Source organism: Bombus vancouverensis, chromosome 3, assembly GCF_051014615.1.
Source record: "Bombus vancouverensis nearcticus chromosome 3, iyBomVanc1_principal, whole genome shotgun sequence".
Taxonomy (NCBI): domain Eukaryota; kingdom Metazoa; phylum Arthropoda; class Insecta; order Hymenoptera; family Apidae; genus Bombus; species Bombus vancouverensis.
In genome coordinates this window covers 14,089,140-14,109,574 of record NC_134913.1, presented here as the reverse complement: position 1 = coordinate 14,109,574, position 20,435 = coordinate 14,089,140, and the positions used below count along the sequence as shown (strand labels likewise).

General features: G+C 29.4%; 3 protein-coding genes across 3 annotated transcripts in view; 2 read left to right on the top strand and 1 right to left on the bottom strand.

Moving 5' to 3' along the window:
- Positions 1 to 5,469, top strand: part of LOC117153981 (uncharacterized) — a 73,997-nt gene extending 68,528 nt beyond the window's left edge. The window contains exon 6 of the mRNA XM_033328550.2: positions 112 to 5,469. Coding sequence (XP_033184441.2) covers positions 112 to 321 — 210 coding nt within the window. The 3' untranslated portion in view covers positions 322 to 5,469. The remainder of the gene's footprint in view (positions 1 to 111) is intronic.
- A 1,351-nt stretch (positions 5,470 to 6,820) lies between these two features.
- Positions 6,821 to 11,334, bottom strand: LOC117153980 (peptidyl-prolyl cis-trans isomerase). The gene is made up of 4 exons (XM_033328549.2): positions 11,230 to 11,334; positions 9,619 to 9,838; positions 8,044 to 8,397; positions 6,821 to 7,758 (listed from the first exon to the last, which is right to left on the bottom strand). Exons 2-4 carry the CDS (start codon positions 9,820 to 9,822, stop codon positions 7,687 to 7,689), a joined length of 630 nt encoding a protein of 209 aa, XP_033184440.1. The 5' UTR covers positions 9,823 to 9,838; positions 11,230 to 11,334; the 3' UTR covers positions 6,821 to 7,686.
- Positions 11,335 to 11,580: 246 nt separating this feature from the next.
- LOC117153977 (cell division cycle and apoptosis regulator protein 1) lies at positions 11,581 to 20,216 on the top strand. Its single transcript, XM_033328527.2, has 15 exons — positions 11,581 to 11,750; positions 12,374 to 12,501; positions 12,677 to 12,948; positions 13,026 to 13,277; positions 13,423 to 13,686; positions 13,789 to 14,014; positions 14,102 to 14,379; positions 15,072 to 15,327; positions 16,306 to 16,371; positions 16,446 to 16,649; positions 16,746 to 16,925; positions 17,031 to 17,381; positions 17,463 to 17,832; positions 17,919 to 18,262; positions 18,361 to 20,216. The coding sequence occupies exons 1-15, from the start codon at positions 11,693 to 11,695 to the stop codon at positions 18,643 to 18,645; spliced, it is 3,534 nt and encodes a 1,177-aa protein (XP_033184418.1). The 5' UTR covers positions 11,581 to 11,692; the 3' UTR covers positions 18,646 to 20,216.
- The last annotated feature ends 219 nt before the right edge of the window (positions 20,217 to 20,435 follow it).

Sequence of the window (20,435 nt, the reverse complement as noted above, 5' to 3'; positions counted from 1 at the left end):
CTACCATTTTCTTGGCCATCTTTTAATACGAAATCTCGTTTCATAAAAATTTTCATTCAAATACGTAAACACATAATATTCATAAATTTGTAAGAACAATTTTGTTCGTAGGTATTGGGTAGCGCAATTGAGAAGATTTTAACGGCACAAAGGGGAAACGATACGGAGGCATCCGGATCGAGCGGAAAGCCCTCGGTATCTCCGAACAAACCAAGGTCAGGCAAAGTGGCAAGTTGGTTTTCAAGTACCAAGGACCAAGAGCAAACGGAATCCTGCGAACCGTCTATCTGTTCTTCCCTGAAGGACCTATTCGTCAAGTAGTATGGAAACACAAATGCGAGTCTCTCTCGTTTAATTAACGCTTCTTCATTTAAGGATTTATTCAGAGATTAACGCGACCTAATAGATGACTGACAATCTCGTTTAACTCAAATTAACGAGCTATACTTTCCTTGTACTTTCTTATTGCTATACCCCTACGACGATATTCTTTTATCATTTCTGTCGATTTTAATCTCACACAAATATCCATGAAATATGTATGCAGTAGTTGACGAAAATATTCGAACACTCGTTATATGATAGAAGATTTTTACGAATATATATTATGTACGTTAGCCTTTTTCTCACTTCACTGTAATGAGACATGTCTATCATGATTACACCGGTAAAAATTGAAACCAATTTGGAAATGTATATATGGAAGTTAGAAGATGCTTATTGCAAACGTACACATAGCAAAAAAATAATATACAGTGTGAAGAGTAATTTTAAACATATGATTGATTAGGGGTAAAAATGGTCCTACTAAAAATATTGTGACTTATTTATACAATACATAATTAACTGTCCAAATACCGATGGTAATCAATAAGCATCTTATAATTTCTATTTACGTTTGTATTAGGGTGTTCCAAAAGTTTCTTTCGTTTTAGAAGGAAATAATAGATGCACGACACTTTTTGTTTTATATTATTTTATCGGAATATGTACGATCCATTTTGTAGTAATAGAACAAAACGAAAGAAACTTTTGGGACAGCCTAATGCATTTTCAGATTCATGAAAAGCTTCAACAAAATATTCATGGAAAGTTTCTGTAAGCGTCCGAGTACTTTCGTGAGCCACTGTATGTATAATAATTCGTTACAATGTTAGTGATAGCTTGGAAAACGAACTATTTTTATTGTACATCTTTTTACTTTCCATATTACACTCATAGATACTCTAAAACGCCGCGATACTAACTCTTATCTATCATGTTTACGAATGCGTATTATTCGTGAAACCGCTTCTGATTTTACGGAAATTTTGCAGTCGCTTGATGAATGAAACAGATTTGTTAAGAGAATCACATGTTATAGATACCTGAGCTGTGATTTATTTAATATATCTCTTCTAATTTGTTATCCTGCAACATTTCCATGTTTAACGACGTTTTTAAATTAAATTTCACGAGTTTATTTTCCTTAAGCTAAAGACGATGCTCGTGAAATATTTATTTCTAAAGTAAAAAGTAAAAATATAGCTTACATATTGCTTGTATTTAATCATGTATTACGATTAATCCTGTTGCGATCCTCGTATATTTCAGTTAGACTCTGGTTTTAGTAAACAAGAAAAATTTATAATATCTTAAGAGGATGTTTAGCATGAAATAGAGAAGTCATGCTAATAAAAAGTTTTTCATATTTTTCTTCAGGCTTAAAATATTTTTTAATGTTGTGAAAAAATTGGGTTGAAAATGAATAAAAGGATGCAACAGGGTATTTAAACAAACTAATATCTCTTATACGAATAAGTTGAGCGAAATATTATAAATTATTTTCACAAAAAGACACCCATTTTTATTATTGCTTTCTAAACAAAATTCAATATGATTTGTTATATCTGTAATAGGAAGTTTCTTTAACTAACGTTTAGTTATCGATCCTATTTTTATTGAAGTTTAACAATACTGTTCAATGCTAATAATTGTTAATTTGTAAGTGAAGGGTAATTCCAACGAAGAAAGATATCACCATCATTTGCAAACAGATAGTTTCAGATAAAATCAGCATTGGTACTGCAAACTTAAGAGATTGTAAACCTAATATGTATTGTATCGCAAAGCGGGATTCATGGTGAAAAATTAAATATAAAAGTCCATGAAATTTCGCAGATTTAAACATCTCAGTGGATACAGCTTTCAGCAAATAAATGTGGGCAAAAGTTTAGTCAATCTCTATATTTAAATAACGTATGATATTTAATTCCACAGTATAATTAAACAAAGATTCGAAGCTGAAAATTTCGAAATATAATTGAACAATATATCGTACAATAAATGTTATATGATGTTCCGTAAAGGAGAATTGCGTTTTTATGAAGAGGATCAAAGGTAAAAGAGATTGTTGTTGAACGATACGATCGTTTCGAAATTCCATTTTGATCTTGTGTATGTATAGTGTATCCCGTACAAAAGATATTACAACAAGCGTCCAGTCATAATGTGAAACATTAATCAAAATTTCTAATCTCGAGTGTTTCAAACCCCAGAACTTATTTTAATAAATATAAGAAGGACAGATTACATTCAATTTGATTTTTCTAATTCTCTCATTAATAATTAAATATGAGCGTCAATCAATCAATAGTTCATAATACACGGTGCGTGTATAACATTCATCTGATTTCAATTAACTTACGTTTAAGCAAAATAATTATTTGAACTAGCTTATCATTCACATTATTACACATTTTAATTGTATATATATCTAGTACAACATAGAAAGAATGTTTTAGGATTATGAGTATTTATTTAATTTTTAAGAAGGACAATAAGATTTAATACATGTACACAGTAGTTAAAAATATGAAATCCAGTCGCTTTTACATTAAGTACTATTTCCTCGTAAATGAACATACAAAAGATAAATGTCAATAACTATAGATGCCTGTTTAATGTTTCTTTTTTGTTACGATTATATATGTAAAATTAGTTCTTATAATGAATACTGCTTAGAGGAATAAGGATTATTTTTCACTTGAAATAAGTTTGCTTTGATGTTTTAAATGACTGAATAAAATGCGGACAAAATAGTTTAACCCTACACGTAAAGATTCAAATACGTTACATACAATAACTATAAAAATATATTACAAAAACGTAAGAATTTGTACTTCAGATAGCAATGCGTTTAAAAGTTATTTTATGAATTCACTTTATTAATTATTGATTTAAAATCTCCAGCATTTTCAGTAAAATGTCAAGAAAGTAGAAGAAAAGTACAACAAAAGTAGAAAACAGTTAATTTTGTAATATAAATTTATAGTCTGCCGAATTAATACTCATATTTCTAAAACAGGGTCTATACACTTTCAAAATTTCAATCAAATCATATGCATAGTATTTCTTTTATCTCATATTCTAATTTCACCACACTGAATTTTCTAAAGAAAGATGATCTATTTATTTTAAACAACACAAATCCTTTACTTTAGATATGCAAAGTCAAATGTATTTTTGTCAATAAAGACACAAAAAATCTTAGACGTCTAAATGTCAGCTTTAAGAACAGTAGACTTGCCTGCCTTCAAACTTAAATCTCCTTTCCAGTAGTAAAACTTAAATAACATTAACAACGGCAGTAATATTTACACCTACAGATGGAGGATATTAGACTTCGATTAAAATACAAGTAACTCAATAAATATGTATCTAGGTACGATGGTTAAAGAATAACGATTCGTCATTCTTTATTCCAACGCTTAACGCTATCCCTCTTTCAACAAATACAATTCTAGAAGAATGCCGCTGAAGAAAAATGTTATGCGTGTATTTATTTGCCTTTGCGGGTCGAAGGTTTATTAAATTATTAAATGAAAATATTAAATGAAAATGAAGGTTTATTAAATCATTGTAATATATTATATAAATATATATATATATACACATACATATATAAATACGTATAATTATGTGTATAAAAATTGACATGTATATATATATATGTATATATATATATACTTTTAATAATGACTTAATTTGTATAGTAAAAACATAGCTGAAATCTCATGTAAGATTGTTGGGATGTACGTGACATTTCTGTCGCATCATTGATCATCGTTATACTTTGAAAAATAATTAAGGAAGCGAACAATGCGTGAACGATTATGGCAGTTTTATTAATAAACGAACGTTTAGCAGAGAACATGGATTTACTGGATATGTAAATGTTTCATTAAATATAACTGTTACGTACATAATAATATGTTGTTACCTGTATGAAATAACGTTGATATAATACTCATATTGTATTTATGGTTTCACCTTTCACAGAATTAATAAAATCTGCGGAGATTCAAACGTATGCTCTCCCTTTCATTCTATGAGGATTGAACATTTAGAAGATTTTATGAAAATGTACTAAAAAAGAATCAGGAGCATCTGTTTCTCTTTTTTTTAATATGTTGATTGCCACGCGATTTTTATACGTATTTTGTCCTGGATAGATAGATTAATGCGTACCATACCAAGACATTTCATTCTTGCAAAATATTCTAATGTATTTGCGTACCTTTTCTCTGACACTGTTACCTAAATCATTCACATTGCCGACCATTTTTTAGACCATGACATTTATCCTATTTTTATCATTCTAAAAAATTTAGTTGAAAGACGTAGGTCACCGACGAACACCTTACACTCAACGTGTTGAAGAATTAAATTTGAAATTTAAAGTGCCACAATCTCAATGACTATTTCTACTTTCATGTGGGTACCGATTTAGTTTACCAGAAAATTACAAATATGTACCATTGTAATATGAATATAAACAGAAACATGAATAGAAACAGTGCAAATATGCTTGTATCCCAGGACAACACGAATTTGTTAAATTAATGAAATAAATCATACCTTTTTCTCTTGTATGTCGTATATGATATAATTGTATTTCGATATATGATATAATAAAATAACAATCATTTTCGCTTTAAATTTAAATTCGCCTGGAATGTCAAAAAATGTCGAAAAAGGGATTTGGTAGAATGGATATAACAAATCGTTTAACTGTTTTAAATAATAAAGCACTGAAAAAAATCTAAAAATTGTATCTTTATATTCTTAATTTATTCTCGATTTTTAAATTTACAAAATATCTTACGACTAAATAACCTTGATCTTAAACGAGATAAAGTATTCTTCTTCCTTATCGTATGTATTAGTGTTCAAACAATACCTTTATAAATATAAACATACATTTTATTAAAAGGAAATTATTTTATAACTGTGATGATTTTCTGATTAAGTTTCATCACGTAAAAACTTATCTATCACATAGATATTACGACCAAAAGTATGAGGAATTGGAATTGACATCATAATGTGTTTGCGACACATTGATATAGATAAGCTGTAAATAAATAATGAGTAGGAGCGAGTCAGAAATGTTATATATCTATAATAAAATAAATAATACAGTGCAAACATGTTTCCTATTTATGATTTTAAATCACGCTTATCTACGCTTATCACTCATTTATATAATTTTATAACATTCATAATTTAAGCAATCTAATCTATTACGACACATAATATAAATAATTTTATCATTATTTCAACAAGATTCCGTACAGAAGTGTACGTTAGAAATATAATTTTCCTTCTAAGATTGTAATATGCAATTGCATTTAATGAATACCGCAAATTTTATTGTATAAAAAAAAGTAAAATTCTTACACTTAGTTTCTATCGTTCACAGACAAAATACTTCATCTTCTAAACAAATTTTCTTACAATATACTAATTAACAATAAATTTTTAGTTCTTTCGATACTAATATTAATTAAACAAACAATTATAATTATTTATAGTCAACAGATCAGTAATACTATGTAAATCAATTTGCAAAAGTAATGTAATACTTCATTCTCAAAGACAAAATTAAAAACGTATCCTAATTATAAATAAGCTTGCAATAATTTTAAATAATATTAGTTTTCCAATTTTCATGAAAATAGAAACATAATTTTTCTACATTATAGTGACATAAGACAAAGAAAATATCATTAAAATTTAGTTGTAACAAAATAATTTTAGCAATGTTTAGTAATTATATGTCATACGGTATTATTAAGACATTATAGTTATGCTTCATATGAAATTTCTTTTATACATTTTTTTATTCTTTTTCTTCCTTGTTTTATTACTAGACATGGAAAGATCCATACTACAGGATTTATTTACGTACCTTTCTATTTTTAAATGCCTACGTTAGTTATAGATATAAAAAAATATAAGCCAAGTTGCAATACATCATACATTTTTAATCCACAACTTAACTTCTAAGGAAAACTAAAAATTATGAGATATACTTATTTGTTAATTAAAATGATCTATGTGATCATAGGTTATTATAAAAACCACCTTGAAAATTTATTTTTATCACTTTAACATAATGTTCAAGGTTTATTTTCCATCCAATTTTTTACTTTATTGCTTTCTTATTATCGAATTAATTTCATTGTAATTGAACAAATAAAAAAGCTGGATATCATGAAAAGTAAAAATATCTAAAAAATTCAAAAATAAATAGAAATTCTACCAACTTTTGTTTTGAGTTCATTAATTGTTCAATAATTCAATAAGAATGTTAATAGTGAAAATAGAAATAATTGCAAATTATAATATTATTTCCAAATGTTTTCTGTTTATATTAGAATATAAATTCACTAATATCAAAAGAAATTTTACATTGTAGAAACAAACTATAAAATTTAGTGAAACGATTCTGCCGAAATATAGGAATTCATACTTTGTGATAGTAAACGTACAACAATTACTTCTGAAAACAATTTTATTTTATAGAAATCCCAATTACTGTGACCGCTGCAACTACATCTTTCAACGTTAGTGTTACATTAGAAGAAGATGGAATTATCTAAAGGCATTATCTTATGGTTTACACTAATCAAACCTCTATTACCAATCTGTGCTTAGAAATGGGATGGTGTATACATATCAAAACGAATAATGCCCTAGATAATGAGCATTATTTTGGTGGTTCTAAGTATAAAAGCACAATAGAAAAGTTAAAATATCGTAACGTCACAGATAAATGCATTATACAGTAATCATGTAACACTCACTAATTATTTATGGACCTTAGAAATGTAAGTAAATGCTTACGAATTTTATTCTTATTAGATACTAAAATATGAATAGTACACACAGGAAAGTTTTATAAGACGTACAGTTCATATATGTACGTTTTACTGTGATATACCATTTAATACCATTAAAGGATCAATATTCCATGGAAGAATGTGGATCTAAATCTTTTTCATTTGTTTTACATTCCATTTTAATATAGAAGAAGTATGTTGCTTATTGCAGGTAATAATAAACAAGAAATTGAAGTTTTTTATAATTAAAAAAAAGACAGAACAAGAAATTATCTCATTAGATTCTATTTCTTTGTATATTCCAATTTCAATTAATTGTAATAAAAAAAATAATACAATGCACTTGATTCGTTAATACCAAATTAAGGTAAATATATACTTTTTTAAATATGGAAACTAAGTCCATAATATTAAGGGAAAATGGTGATGATTAGAATGAATGAGTCATACAATAAAGATAGCAACAGTTGTATGCAACAGCTAAATAAAAATGCAGTCATTAGAGTATCTAGTCGAACAATTACAGTTCTCCACTGTCAGCTACTACGATTTTTTTGGAAGTCTTTCCACTTTGAGATCCCATACTTTCCAACTGAAAAAAAGATACACATATTATATTCTTCCTTATAAAAACAATAAGTAATACGCGCTATGTTAAAGTATCAACCTCTTTTTAAATTAAAAACTGCAAGATAGAAGCAATGAAAGTATTAATTACTCTTTATCAAGTTATAATATAGAAAAGTAAAATAAATGTTTATTAAAGGAAATATTAAAACAAATAAGAAAAAACAAATATTCTTTCTCTGCTATAATATCTATTCATAAAATAGAATAAAATAAAATAAAAGACGAAAAATATGATTATATTACATACTTTTCTAACAACATCCATTCCTTCGATAACTTTTCCAAATACAACGTGTTTGCCATCAAGCCAGCTTGTTTTGGCACTGGTGATGAAGAACTGACTACCATTTGTATTTGGACCTGCATTTGCCATGGAAAGAATACCAGGTTCGGTGTGTTTCAATGTAAAGTTCTCATCATCAAATCTCGCGCCATAGATGGACCTTCCACCAGTGCCATTGTGGTTGGTGAAATCACCTCCTTGGCACATGAAGTTTGGAATCACTCTATGGAAACTGCTTCCTTTATAACCAAAGCCCCTTTCACCAGTACAAAGAACTCTAAAATTCTCTGCTGTTTTGGGGACAATATCACTCCTCAGCTGAAAATTTAATACAATTCTTTTAAAAAATGGAAATAAAAATGTAGTTATGCTTTATATACGCACAATAACATTTGCACTTAAATGAATCACTATTTCTAAAATTTAAAGAAAAGTTAGTTAATTATGATCATCAAAAATAAATTGTTAATAATAATTAATATAGGATATAATACAACGATGCCATAATCTACAAGTCATTCTTTGAACCGTTTGAGTCCCAGGGGTCTTTGAAAAAACAGGGTCGAAAAATCCCGAACAGCCCGATAGCGCTTGTTTTAATCGATTGCGAAGAGAAACAAGTGGCGCAATAGCGCTCATCATATTTGTTATTTTATGAAATATATATTATTATATATACGTAATAGTTTATATTTAGTTTATAAATATTTCAAGTTTTGTTCAATAAAAATTATTGAGAAGATAACAATGAAACACAAAATATCATCAGTGTTCCGTATCGTTCAAATGTATTGGGACTTTTTGACACAAAATCTAAACAGCGCGATCGCGCTGCTTAGGACTCAAATGGTTAAGGTATAATGTATAGATTTGATTTATTGAAGTGAAAAATTAATCTATTTATATAACAACATATATGTGTAGCATCAATAACTAAATTTATAGCATAGTAAGAAACGCATTACAGTATAATATAATAAAAAACGTTCAGACTTAAATGCAAATGAAATTGTATTACCACTTCCACTGTATCTATGACGTATTCGTAATTTGTTCACATCTCTTTTTGCTTTTTTTTTCCACCTCCTCAATAAATTACAAAAAAAGATGTAACCGCAATATTTTAATCTTATACAACACTTGGAACTCTCAAAATAATTCCTAAAAACATATTTCATAGTTGCGCATTCAAGTTTCACCTGTGCGGAATACGTAATCAAACGTGTCAGCAGCAATCGGTGAATGGAAAATTTTACGATTCACTGCAGATCAAAAGAGTGAGTAACGCAATACACGTTACATCTATCCAAATTATACTTTGCTACATCAAGCAAATGAAGATTCCATTTTATTGATACAAAATAGCAGTTTTAAACAATAAAAATATGCGTGATAACGATTCTGAAGGAAATTCCAATCGAAAATCATCTCACATAACCGGCTTTCAAGAAAATCCAAGATGGCCAATCATGCCGGGATTCCGACGACAACACATTTAAGAAGTGAAAACCATATTAATCGTGCACAATTTTCACTCACCTCCATTACGATGCGACCCACGGGTTTATTATCCGCGGTCATGTCAAAGAAAACGCGCGGCAGACTCATATTTTCTGCAACAGTGGCGAAACTTCGTGCGAGCAATGCGAAAGACGATCGTCTCGGCCGGGCGGTGGCTCCCAAATGGCTCAAATGGCTGAAGGTCGAATCAATTGACAGCCGGCAGATCGATCTCAACGCCATGTTCAAACTTTGTTACCTGAAAAATCAATTTCAAACGGCTCGATCTTTCGTTTCTACCGAGCAATATAGTTTCTATTATTTTCCAAAGACGATCAGTTATGATTTCAAGAAATTATTATGTAATAAAATGGCAGTTTTCCGTTTAATATCGATAATTATTGAACGACGAGCATGCTCCCTAAAGTTAACCAATAAGATACGACATCTTCCATGACCATGTGAAATGACCAATAGCATGTTATGTTTTTGATCGTGTAACGGAAAAGTTATTATTCTATATAAAAGAATATATAAGTATTCTACTAAAACTTATAGAATAAAAATAATAATAATAATAATAACAATTAAAGTAAAAGTATAAATGAAAATATAAAATTTACAGAAAATGTTGATTATATTTATAAATGTGAAACAACCAATAATATGCTTTGTTATATAATAAAAAGAACACATAATATTCATATTGAAACTTATAGAAACGAAAAACTTAATTAGAATAAAATTCTACATGAAAATATAAAATTTACACAAAACGATAATTCTATTTATAAAATTCATTTTTGTGATTATAATTTCGTGTTGGAAATATTCGTTACGCCGCATTCTTCTGCTTACTTCATAAATTCATGTGATTTTAAATTACATATCTTTATGTGGTTGCGCCTTAAAGTTTCTTAACGTGAGTGGCAAAAACAATGTATGCTATTGTTATTTTTGTTATTGACGTATAATGCGTATAATACATATCTTCCAATAATTAAGCATATTTTATAATTTGCAAATTATTAAAAATATCCATGATTTAAATTGAATGTTTATATGTTTGCACATAAAATTAATTTATTCATTTTTACGTTATTGAAAAATATTGCGAGCTGTGCGCTAAATTTTATTTAAAATATTAATAGTCCATGTTAACTACATATATTTATATGTATATTCTCATCAATAGACTGCGGGTTTTTATGCAAATTCATATTTTCGAAAATTAAAAAAGTAGAACTTCGATAGAAAATTGTTAAATATTTCTTTGTAGCATTGTTTCCTATAAATGCATAAAAATATGCAATCTAGTTATTAAATTCTTATCTTTTGTTTCGTTGATACTTTTTCAATTATAGCTTATTACCGGGAATCTTGTTTCACTTCGTAATGGAAAAGAGAGCATGCAATTACACTAATATGACTCATTTAACATAACTAAAGGATGTTATGTCATGAATTGCCTTGGATCTTGATAATCTTTTGATTGTGGACCAATCATGATTCTGTTCTATTTTATTGTGTATCTACCGCCGGACATGACGTTTTCATGTCATTATCGCCATAATAGAGTAAAAATATATCACTTGAATTTTCTATTAATATATTATTCAATAAAATCACATTTAAACAATCGATTATTACCTTAGATTTAAAACTACTTTTCTCGAAAATACACAAATTCAAATACATTAAAATATTAAATACCAACTTTCGATAATAAAACTGTAACTGTTTCTATCGAGTCTGAATGTAACGAATATGCTTCCTATGCTTCTATTGTGCGTCTGACAATCAGTACATAACAGAATCAAATTAAAACTTAAAAAATTTTTTTACCATCATTTAAATTCTAATTATTTATTTCTAGACAGTAATTTAGAAAAATTAATTGTGTTGCATATTTGAAGTAATATCTATATCGCGTAAAAATTGCACTAAGAACATTTGAAAAATTGAAAATTTAATTTCGCTTCCTGCATAGAGTAACATTTGATTTCAGTAGTTATAGGTGAAAAGATGGCGCCCGAATGAAGGACGCTTAATTAAGTGTAGTCAAAATATCGTTAAATTTGTGTTGTTAATAATATCACATATTCCTTAGGAAATGAGTAATCTTTCACCATTTGGAGGTGGTAAAAACCCACCGTGGGTTCGTAATGCAGGTAAAGTAATTTTATTACTAATATATGTCTTATTGTCGATCCGTGTGCAAGTCAACAATGTTGCCAAATTTCTGTTACAACTTATACAAGTCAATAAATATATAAAATATTTCTTACCAATATTTTGTGCAATATCAAGTTATTAAAAACTAATTCATAATACATATTTTTAAGTAATAAACATGGAATGCTTTGAAAGAAACAAAATTTTTAGTGTTTCATCTTTAATTTGCAATGGTTATTTTTGAAACAAATGAATTTTTTCTTTTATTTGTAAATATATTTTACTTATATTCATATGAATATCATACCTGGAGCAATCGTTCTTTAAATATAAATAGTGTATTTGTGCAATGTAAATATTTTTATAATTATTGTTTAATTTGTATCTCGAAGAAGGAAATTTATTATATGTAACTATGTATTTGTGTATATGAAATTTATTATATGTACTTATGTACAAAAATGTGAGATGTTCGTAAGATATACTACAAATAAACAAACTAATTTATCGATATAAATTGTGCAACGCATTTATAATATGATTGATATATCATAAATAATTAAGTGTAATAATATTTAAATATATATATTTGGGGTATTTTATTTCCACCTATACATAGGACAAGGAATTCAAAATATTCAACAGCAAATGTTAGGTCAAGCAATGGGTAGTATAGGTGGACAACCTATGGTTCAGTATCAACAACAAACTCAGCAAGTTTATCAACAAAGTTTAGGACTACAACAGGTTAGTATGAATAATAACTTACTTTAGAATATATGTATAAATAATATAATAAGAATATGTAATGCCTTATTATTAATTACATGTTAAATTTTTATTATATCTCATGGTTATCTTTATTAATCTATGTCTATTATAACTTTTATTGATATACATTAATATGTATCTTATAAAATAGCCCAATATAACAATGGCTTCAATGGCAACACTTGGATCTAATTTGCCATCGGGTATAGCTGGTCAGTTATATCCACAAGTAGCTACTGTTTCCTATCCACCACCAAGAGCATTAAATACAAATGCATTTCAACCTTCTGTCGCTGGTGTTCCACAGCAAGTACAACAAAATGTACCTTCATCATCTACCAAGCAAAGAGTTTTTACTGGCACAGTTACACAAGTATATGACAACTTTGGTTTTGTGGATGAAGATGTATTCTTTCAAACAAAGTAATGATAGTATACAAGACTGTGTTTATTATATTTGTAAGTTAAAATTTATAATACATGACATTAAACTCTTACAGTGCGTGTGTTAAAGGATCTAATCCTGTTGTGGGTGATCGAGTATTGGTGGAAGCATCATATAATCCATCCATGCCATTTAAATGGAGTGCCACTAGAATACAAGTACTTCCTATGGGAAATAATAATAATAACACTAATACACAACAAAATAATCAAGCCACTCGTCAACAACAACAATCACAACCTCAACAGAATCGAACCTCAGGAACATATAATGCTGTACCTCCACCTGCTGAAAATGCTAATAATAGGTAATTAATACTAGGTTAAATTACATACATCTTAATAATAACAGATCATGGTTACATACAAAATTTAGGTATGTCATGTGAACACTTTTTGTAACAAAGTATGTAGTATAATAGTTTTGTTGAAGAGACATATAATTGTTGGTAGATTTACAACTAGTGCAACAAGTGCTAATACAGCTAGTAACCGAAACAAAGTTGGAAGAGTAAGAGAAAGGTCTCCACGCGAACGGAAAAATGAGGAAGAAGAAATTGAGAGAAAAAGGCGTCGTGAAGAAAGAATTAGAGAACGTGAAAAAAAAGAGGAACGTAGTCCGTCGAGGACTAGGAGAAGTAAATCTCCAAGACCAAGACGACGTACCAGAGTTGTGCCACGATACATGGTACAGATACCAAAAATAGCACTTGATTTGTAAGTATATTTTTTACGTGATATTACTAAAAATCATATTGTTATGTACCACATTCTTGTAATATACTTGAAACAATAAGACTTAATTACTTATTATTTTAGACCCGAAGCAGATGTACTTGAGATAAGAAGACGTTATCAAAATATGTATATTCCTAGCGATTTTTTTTCTACTAATTTCCGATGGGTTGATGCTTTTCCGCCACATATGCCATTTGCCCTTAATAAACCATGCTCTTTTCATGTCATGCACAAGGATGTTGATCCTTATGTCGAAAATTCAGCAGTACTAGAACCTTCAGATGCTGATTATCTTTTCTCTGCAAAGGTTTGTTATATTACAGTTGTAGAAATTATTGATAAAATAACTTTTGAAATGAATACTTTTTATTAAGTTATACATATTATTTTATAGGTTATGTTGATATCTATGCCTGCCATGGAAGAAATTTATAAACGGTGTTGTGGTGTGTCCGAGGATAGAGATCCAGATCGCGATTATGTACATCCTACGCGTTTAATAAATTTCTTAGTAGGCTTAAGGGGTAAAAATGAAACAATGGCTATTGGTGGACCATGGAGTCCTTCTTTGGATGGTCCTAATCCTGAAAAGGACCCATCGGTATTGATTAGAACAGCAGTAAGGACCTGTAAAGCGCTCACGGGGATAGATCTATCCAGTTGCACTCAGTGGTACGGTTCTCCAAATATTGATACTCTTTTCTACTTTTATTGCTATCTTAAATAGAATTTAAAGCACTACATCGAAAGAGCAACGTGATGCTATCTAGTATTTCTGCCCATTATTGTTCCATTATTCGCCGATACATTGTCAAGTTACTTAAGAAAAGATTATCACAAAAATTAAAAACTCTCATTGGTTGAAAATTTTGGACTCGTCGGCTCCGTCCAGCATTCCATGTTGTATAAATGTATGATACGGCATATAATTTAATTATGTTGAAGACGTGAGATAGAATGTTATAGTGTTAAGAAAGATCCGGCAGGTATACCATCCGTGAAAGAAAGTAACTTCTAATGCGAGTTCTGAATTGATAACTAAGGTTGTAGCTCAATCTCTACAGAGGAGGTATGTATTTGTTCTATACACGACCGACCGATGGAGATTGCTGCACTGGATCCTGTATCGAGCACCCAGATGATATTCAAGCAGTCGTGGCAGACAAGATCATCACTATTGTTCTATGATCATTGTGACCCATTCAGTTGTGCTTTATCAAACGGTCTACAATGTGCGCTGTGTGTGGCTTTGTATGCAGTGCGTGGGCTTTACGAACAAGCGAACGAACACTTAGCATATAAGGCAAAGCTAAGCGGCATTAACCTGAGTTGACGTTTGGGTATTGTTTTTCCTTGCGGCACAGGTACCGTTTCCTGGAACTCTACTACAGACGTGCAGAAACTACCCACAAGTCGGGGCGAGTGGTGCCCTCTCGCGTTGAAACCGTCATACTATTTCTCCCAGATGTTTGGAGCTGTGTACCCACTAAATTGGAATGGGATGGTCTACAACTCAGCTATAAGAAACAACTGGAGCGAAAATTGCTGCGTGCTGCCTCTAGTCCCGACGATTTGGATGCTGCCAATGAGACTGATGAGGCTGCCGTCGCTGATCAAAAGGCACTGCCAACATCATCCCATATTACTTTTACCTTTTTATTACATTATATAATCGTGCAACTGTTTTCCCCCATTACTAAACTGGATTTTCAATATAGGCTGTACTTGCTCATTGATCCTATCGTCAAGTGTCTGTTCGTTTCTTGAGCATTTAACTTTTTAATGTTAATTTAGACCACCTAAATGGCTTTTTTTTATTGAATGCTATCATACTATATAAGTAGTTAATTGCTGTATCAATATTTCAACTTTTATTATTTCAATCCATAAATATATATCAGTTTTATAAAATGACTCAGTAACATATGAATAATGTTGTGACATTGATCAAATTTTAAATCGAACAATTTATTATTTATAGATATATGCATATCATTCTTATATCACATTTTTAGTAGCATTGAGAGAACGGTTTATGATCTATGTAAAATAATGTAATGTGCTTAATATAAAATTGACCTAATAGCTAATTAATTGCTATAGAATCTTAAGATATCTTGATTATCAAAAGATTGTAAAGCAAAGAAAGTTAACATAACAAAAAAGATCAATGAGTAATGTATTGCAAGTATTCCCTTAGCCACTGGCAGTCACATTGCATTAACAAGAGAAGCAAGCAAGCCTAGCTCGGAGAAGAGCACAGCTGAGCCATTCCCTTTCCTGAAACCTTCACCATCATTGATAAATCATTCAAAAATTTCATTTGATAATCGTTATAAACAACATTATTGATATTATCCATAACCTATCAACCACACAGACACCAGAGCCAGGACACTATGAGAATCTAGCAGTTACTTGAGTCATACTTGAAGGTCATCGTGAATGGAGAACCGTGTATATCATTAAAATGTGAGAGAGTGATGAAAGAATGAAGAGGGAGTGGTTTCGTTTCGTTATATAGGGGCTGCTTCTGTTTTGTAGTTTTCTATTCTGTTCTTTACTTCTATAACATAATGCACGAATTCTTTTTTTCAGGATGATCCAGTACCAGAGAAGAAGGATCCTACTCATTACTCTGAATTGGATCCAAAATCTATGAATGTTAGTTTCAATGTAATTGATTATAAATATTTTTATCGTTTAGCATGAATTTATACGCCATTGGTTTTATGCAGGTGAATGAACTAAGGCAAGAATTAGCAGCCCGTAATTTAAATTGCAAAGGTTTGAAGTCGCAATTACTTGCAAGACTTATGAAAACAATAACGTCAGAACAAGCGAAAGAAGAGGGACGGCAAGATGATATAGACGAAAACGAAAAAGATATCTCACCTCCACCGAAAGAAGAGGAGGATAAAAAATTCAAGGATATTAAGGATGTAAGATTCTTTATACATATATGTGTAATTTTACTTTACCTACAAAACATTACAGTAAAATATAAATAATTAACTTTATGTAACATTAATATGCAGCACGATGAAGATAGGAGAAAACTTTGTGAACGTGAACGTGCTGCTCTTGAAAAACGATATACTTTACCCGAATCATCTCATATTATTGTCCATCCATCCAGAATGGCTAAAAGTGGGAAATTTGACTGTACTGTCATGTCTTTGAGCGTTCTTTTAGATTATAGACCAGAAGATACAAAGGTAATTATTTCTTTCTTGTTATACACAAAATATAAATCACATACCTACTGTCATATAAATAAACAAATATAAAAATTTATACTTTATCACCATTTTTTTATTCAGGAGCATTCCTTTGAGGTATCACTTTTCGCAGAACTTTTTAACGAGATGTTAATGCGCGATTTTGGTTTCCGAATTTATCGAGCATTATGTAGTCTGCCTGAAAAACCAAAAGAAAAAGACGAAGATAAGAAGAAGGACAAAAAAGATGATAAAAGAGATGAGAAAAAAGATGATAAGAGAAAAGATGATGACAAGAGATGTAATAGGAAAGATGAAAGAAAGGATGACAAACGAAGAGAAGGAAGCAAAGATAAAAAAGATGAAAAAGATACAAAAAATAAAACAGATGACAGGGATCGGGAAAAAGAAAAAAATGATGACGATGATGATGATGAGGAAGATGAGTCTGATGTAATTATTTTTAAACATATTAAATATGTGTATGTATCTTATGTTTTCTATAAAAATTTATATAACGATTATATTTTATAGGATGATGATTCGATTAAGGATGGTAGAAGAGATAGGGAAAAAGATGGAAGGAAAAGGAAAATAAAATTGTATACACATGATCCTTATCTCTTACTATCTTTCGTTTATTTCGATCAAACTCATTGTGGTTATATATTTGACAAAGATATAGAAGAACTTATTTATACTTTAGGACTGAATTTATCAAGAGCTCAAGTTCGTAAGTTAGTACAAAAGGTTGTAACAAGGGATTCTTTGCATTATCGTAAATTAACAGACAGGTCGAGGGAAGATGACATAAAGGAGGAAAAGAAAGATGAAAAGGAAACTGATAAAACAGATTCTACTAAGGTAGACAGCGATGAAGAAATATTACGTTCATTAGCACTTGGTATATTTTAAATGTCATTTTAAGTTTTATCATATCCTAATAATTGATACATAACGTATTAATATTTTATTATTTTTGTACTTCAGGAAATAAAAAATTGTTACCTGTGTTCGTTGGAAGTGGACCACCATCAAAAAGAGCACGTAGGGAAGATGCGCTTATGGAACAGTCTGAAGAATCAATTGTATCAGAAGGTTTTGTTATGTATAAAGGTTCTTTGTTAGATGTAGAAAAACTTGTTAGCCAGTTACAAAGATCAGAAAAAGCTCGGTTGGATACGGAAGAACGTTTAATGGAATTACAGCATGAGTTGTGCGTAGTAAATGAAAAATCAACAAAACAGGCAAACAATATCAAAGTCCTTTCTGAAGATTTAAAAATATACAAAGACAAATTAAGAAATACGGATGAAAAGCTTAGAAAAGTGTCGGTGAGTGTATCACTTTTTAATTTGTTTTCTTCCTTTTTTTTTTGTTCTTATAATGTAATATTTCAAAAATATACTTATATGATGTTTTTTCTGTGCAGTCTGAATGTCATACATACCTGACAGCAGTAAAAAATATGTATCATATAGCAGCAAAAATGATGCAGTCTGATACGAAAAAAGTGGAAGTTGTAGAAATTCAAGATGAAAAAATTGGCGAGGTTAATGGATCGGAGGTTGAAACTAAATTTAAAACGGACACAAGATGGGGTGATAACAAAGTTCCAATAAAAAAGGAATTCGCAGAAACGGATAAAGACAAGAAATGCGACAATAAAGTCTCAATTAAAAAAGAAATAACAGATTCTGACAAAGAAAAGAAATAAAACAAGATTACTTTCTTTATTTATCATAAAAGATGTGAACGCACTTTTGTCAAATTCTAACTGTATTAGTAACAAGGAAATTAAAAATGTGTTTAGTGATAAAAAGCACAGGAGGTGAATGGGGCAACTTTACCCCATATGAAAGTAAAACTGACTTTGAAGACTCTGTTTTATAACTTTTTTCACTCAGTGACAATATGTAGTAAACCTGTTTCTGTGGATATTACTTTAGAAGTAAGGAAGATTACGCGTTCAAGTAATATAAAAATGAGTGATATGAAATAATACAAATATTAGAACGAATGATTAAACTGCAATTTTTCATATAAATTTGTTGAATTTTATGCAAACAGATAAAGTTCTTAGCGTTTGAAATACTAATGTAACTTTGATTTGCCATAAAGTGCCAGGTACTGGATAGACAGCTCTATATTGTGATTTCAGAATAAGTTTACATTGAAAATTATTGTTGTATAATAATTAATATACCTCCAAATTTTTACCATTGGGTAAAATCTACATAATTGTCGACCTATTTCTTAAAACTTAGTAGCCCTTTTTCTCTTTATTTTGTTTCATGATAAACTGTGATTTATTCAGAAAAGATTTATTATAATGCAATTTTTTTGGTAAATTATGTTTAATATTATTGTTAGTGTAGTTGCTTTCATTTATGGATTATAGCGCCTGTAATCCTTATTGACTTTATGTGGATAATTTAATGATATTTATATAGGTAGATATCATTTTGTTTGACAATGGCAATGTATTTGTATTATGTTATAAGTGTATTTATTGCTTTGTACACAGGAGATAGTATGATAAAATAAAACTTTTACGCAATATGTATGTAACACCAACTGTAAGGTACACACTAATGATTAATTTATGGGATATCGTTAGCATTATTTTTCTCAAATTGCTTATGGAGTGAAACTTTGTCTTTTCTATACTGTAATTACTGTAAATACTTTCATAAAGACGGTACCTAAGAGTAATTTGAACACCAAAGTATTTGTAGAAAATGTAGTATGCAATGGTCATATCATTATACATATATATAAACTACAGTAATTTATTTAAAAAAGCAGTTGTAAAAAAATTGCATTACAAGTTTTATATATATAAAATATATGGTTTTTATTAATATTATTTATTTTAACATAAATTTTACCAAAATTTTCATGTTAATTATGATCTAATATGGTAGAAAGATGAGTGCTCATGATGTCCCCCATTTTGAACACACATTGCTCATTATATGAATATGACCTGAATGCATAAAAAATAGGACACAATAATTTTCGAACACCAGTTGTCTTGTGTTCTACTAACAAATGGCCAAGGACACTATTTTGTATAAAAAAATCTACTGTAAAGACATTCTCTTTTATAGTTTATTATTAGAAAATTACATCCATGTCAAGAAACCATTAATGTGTTAAAGGTAAATTTATGGGTACGAAGCGGCAAAGAAGGTGTATATGAAGTTATAAACATTGTAAAATTCCTTGGCAAGTGATACTTTGAAATATAACGAGATACACGAACAAAATAAATTTTAAACACTCTATACGTTTTTTGTTTATACCTTTGCATATTTATTACTGAAAGATTTAGAACAATAATGTTTTTATGCTACGTTTTATGAACATTTTTTGTTATTATATGTCCTAGGTACATTTTGAAATTTAATTATATTTAATTTCGTAATATAATTATATTCTCGTAATATGGGTAAAATTTTATACACTTCTAGATAATAACGAATTTTTTTCAAAACAAATAGG

Coding starts and splice junctions, on each gene's coding strand:
- LOC117153977 (XM_033328527.2), top strand. CDS start 11,693: ATGAGTAATCTTTCACCATTTGGAGGTGGTAAAAACCCACCGTGGGTT. Junction 15,328..16,305: donor CTGCCGTCGCTGATCAAAAG/GCACTGCCAACA, acceptor TCTTTTTTTCAG/GATGATCCAGTACCAGAGAA. Junction 16,926..17,030: donor ATAGACCAGAAGATACAAAG/GTAATTATTTCT, acceptor TTTTTTATTCAG/GAGCATTCCTTTGAGGTATC.
- LOC117153980 (XM_033328549.2), bottom strand. CDS start 9,822: ATGGCGTTGAGATCGATCTGCCGGCTGTCAATTGATTCGACCTTCAGC. Junction 8,398..9,618: donor TGGGTCGCATCGTAATGGAG/GTGAGTGAAAAT, acceptor TTAAATTTTCAG/CTGAGGAGTGATATTGTCCC. Junction 7,759..8,043: donor GAATGGATGTTGTTAGAAAA/GTATGTAATATA, acceptor TCTTTTTTTCAG/TTGGAAAGTATGGGATCTCA.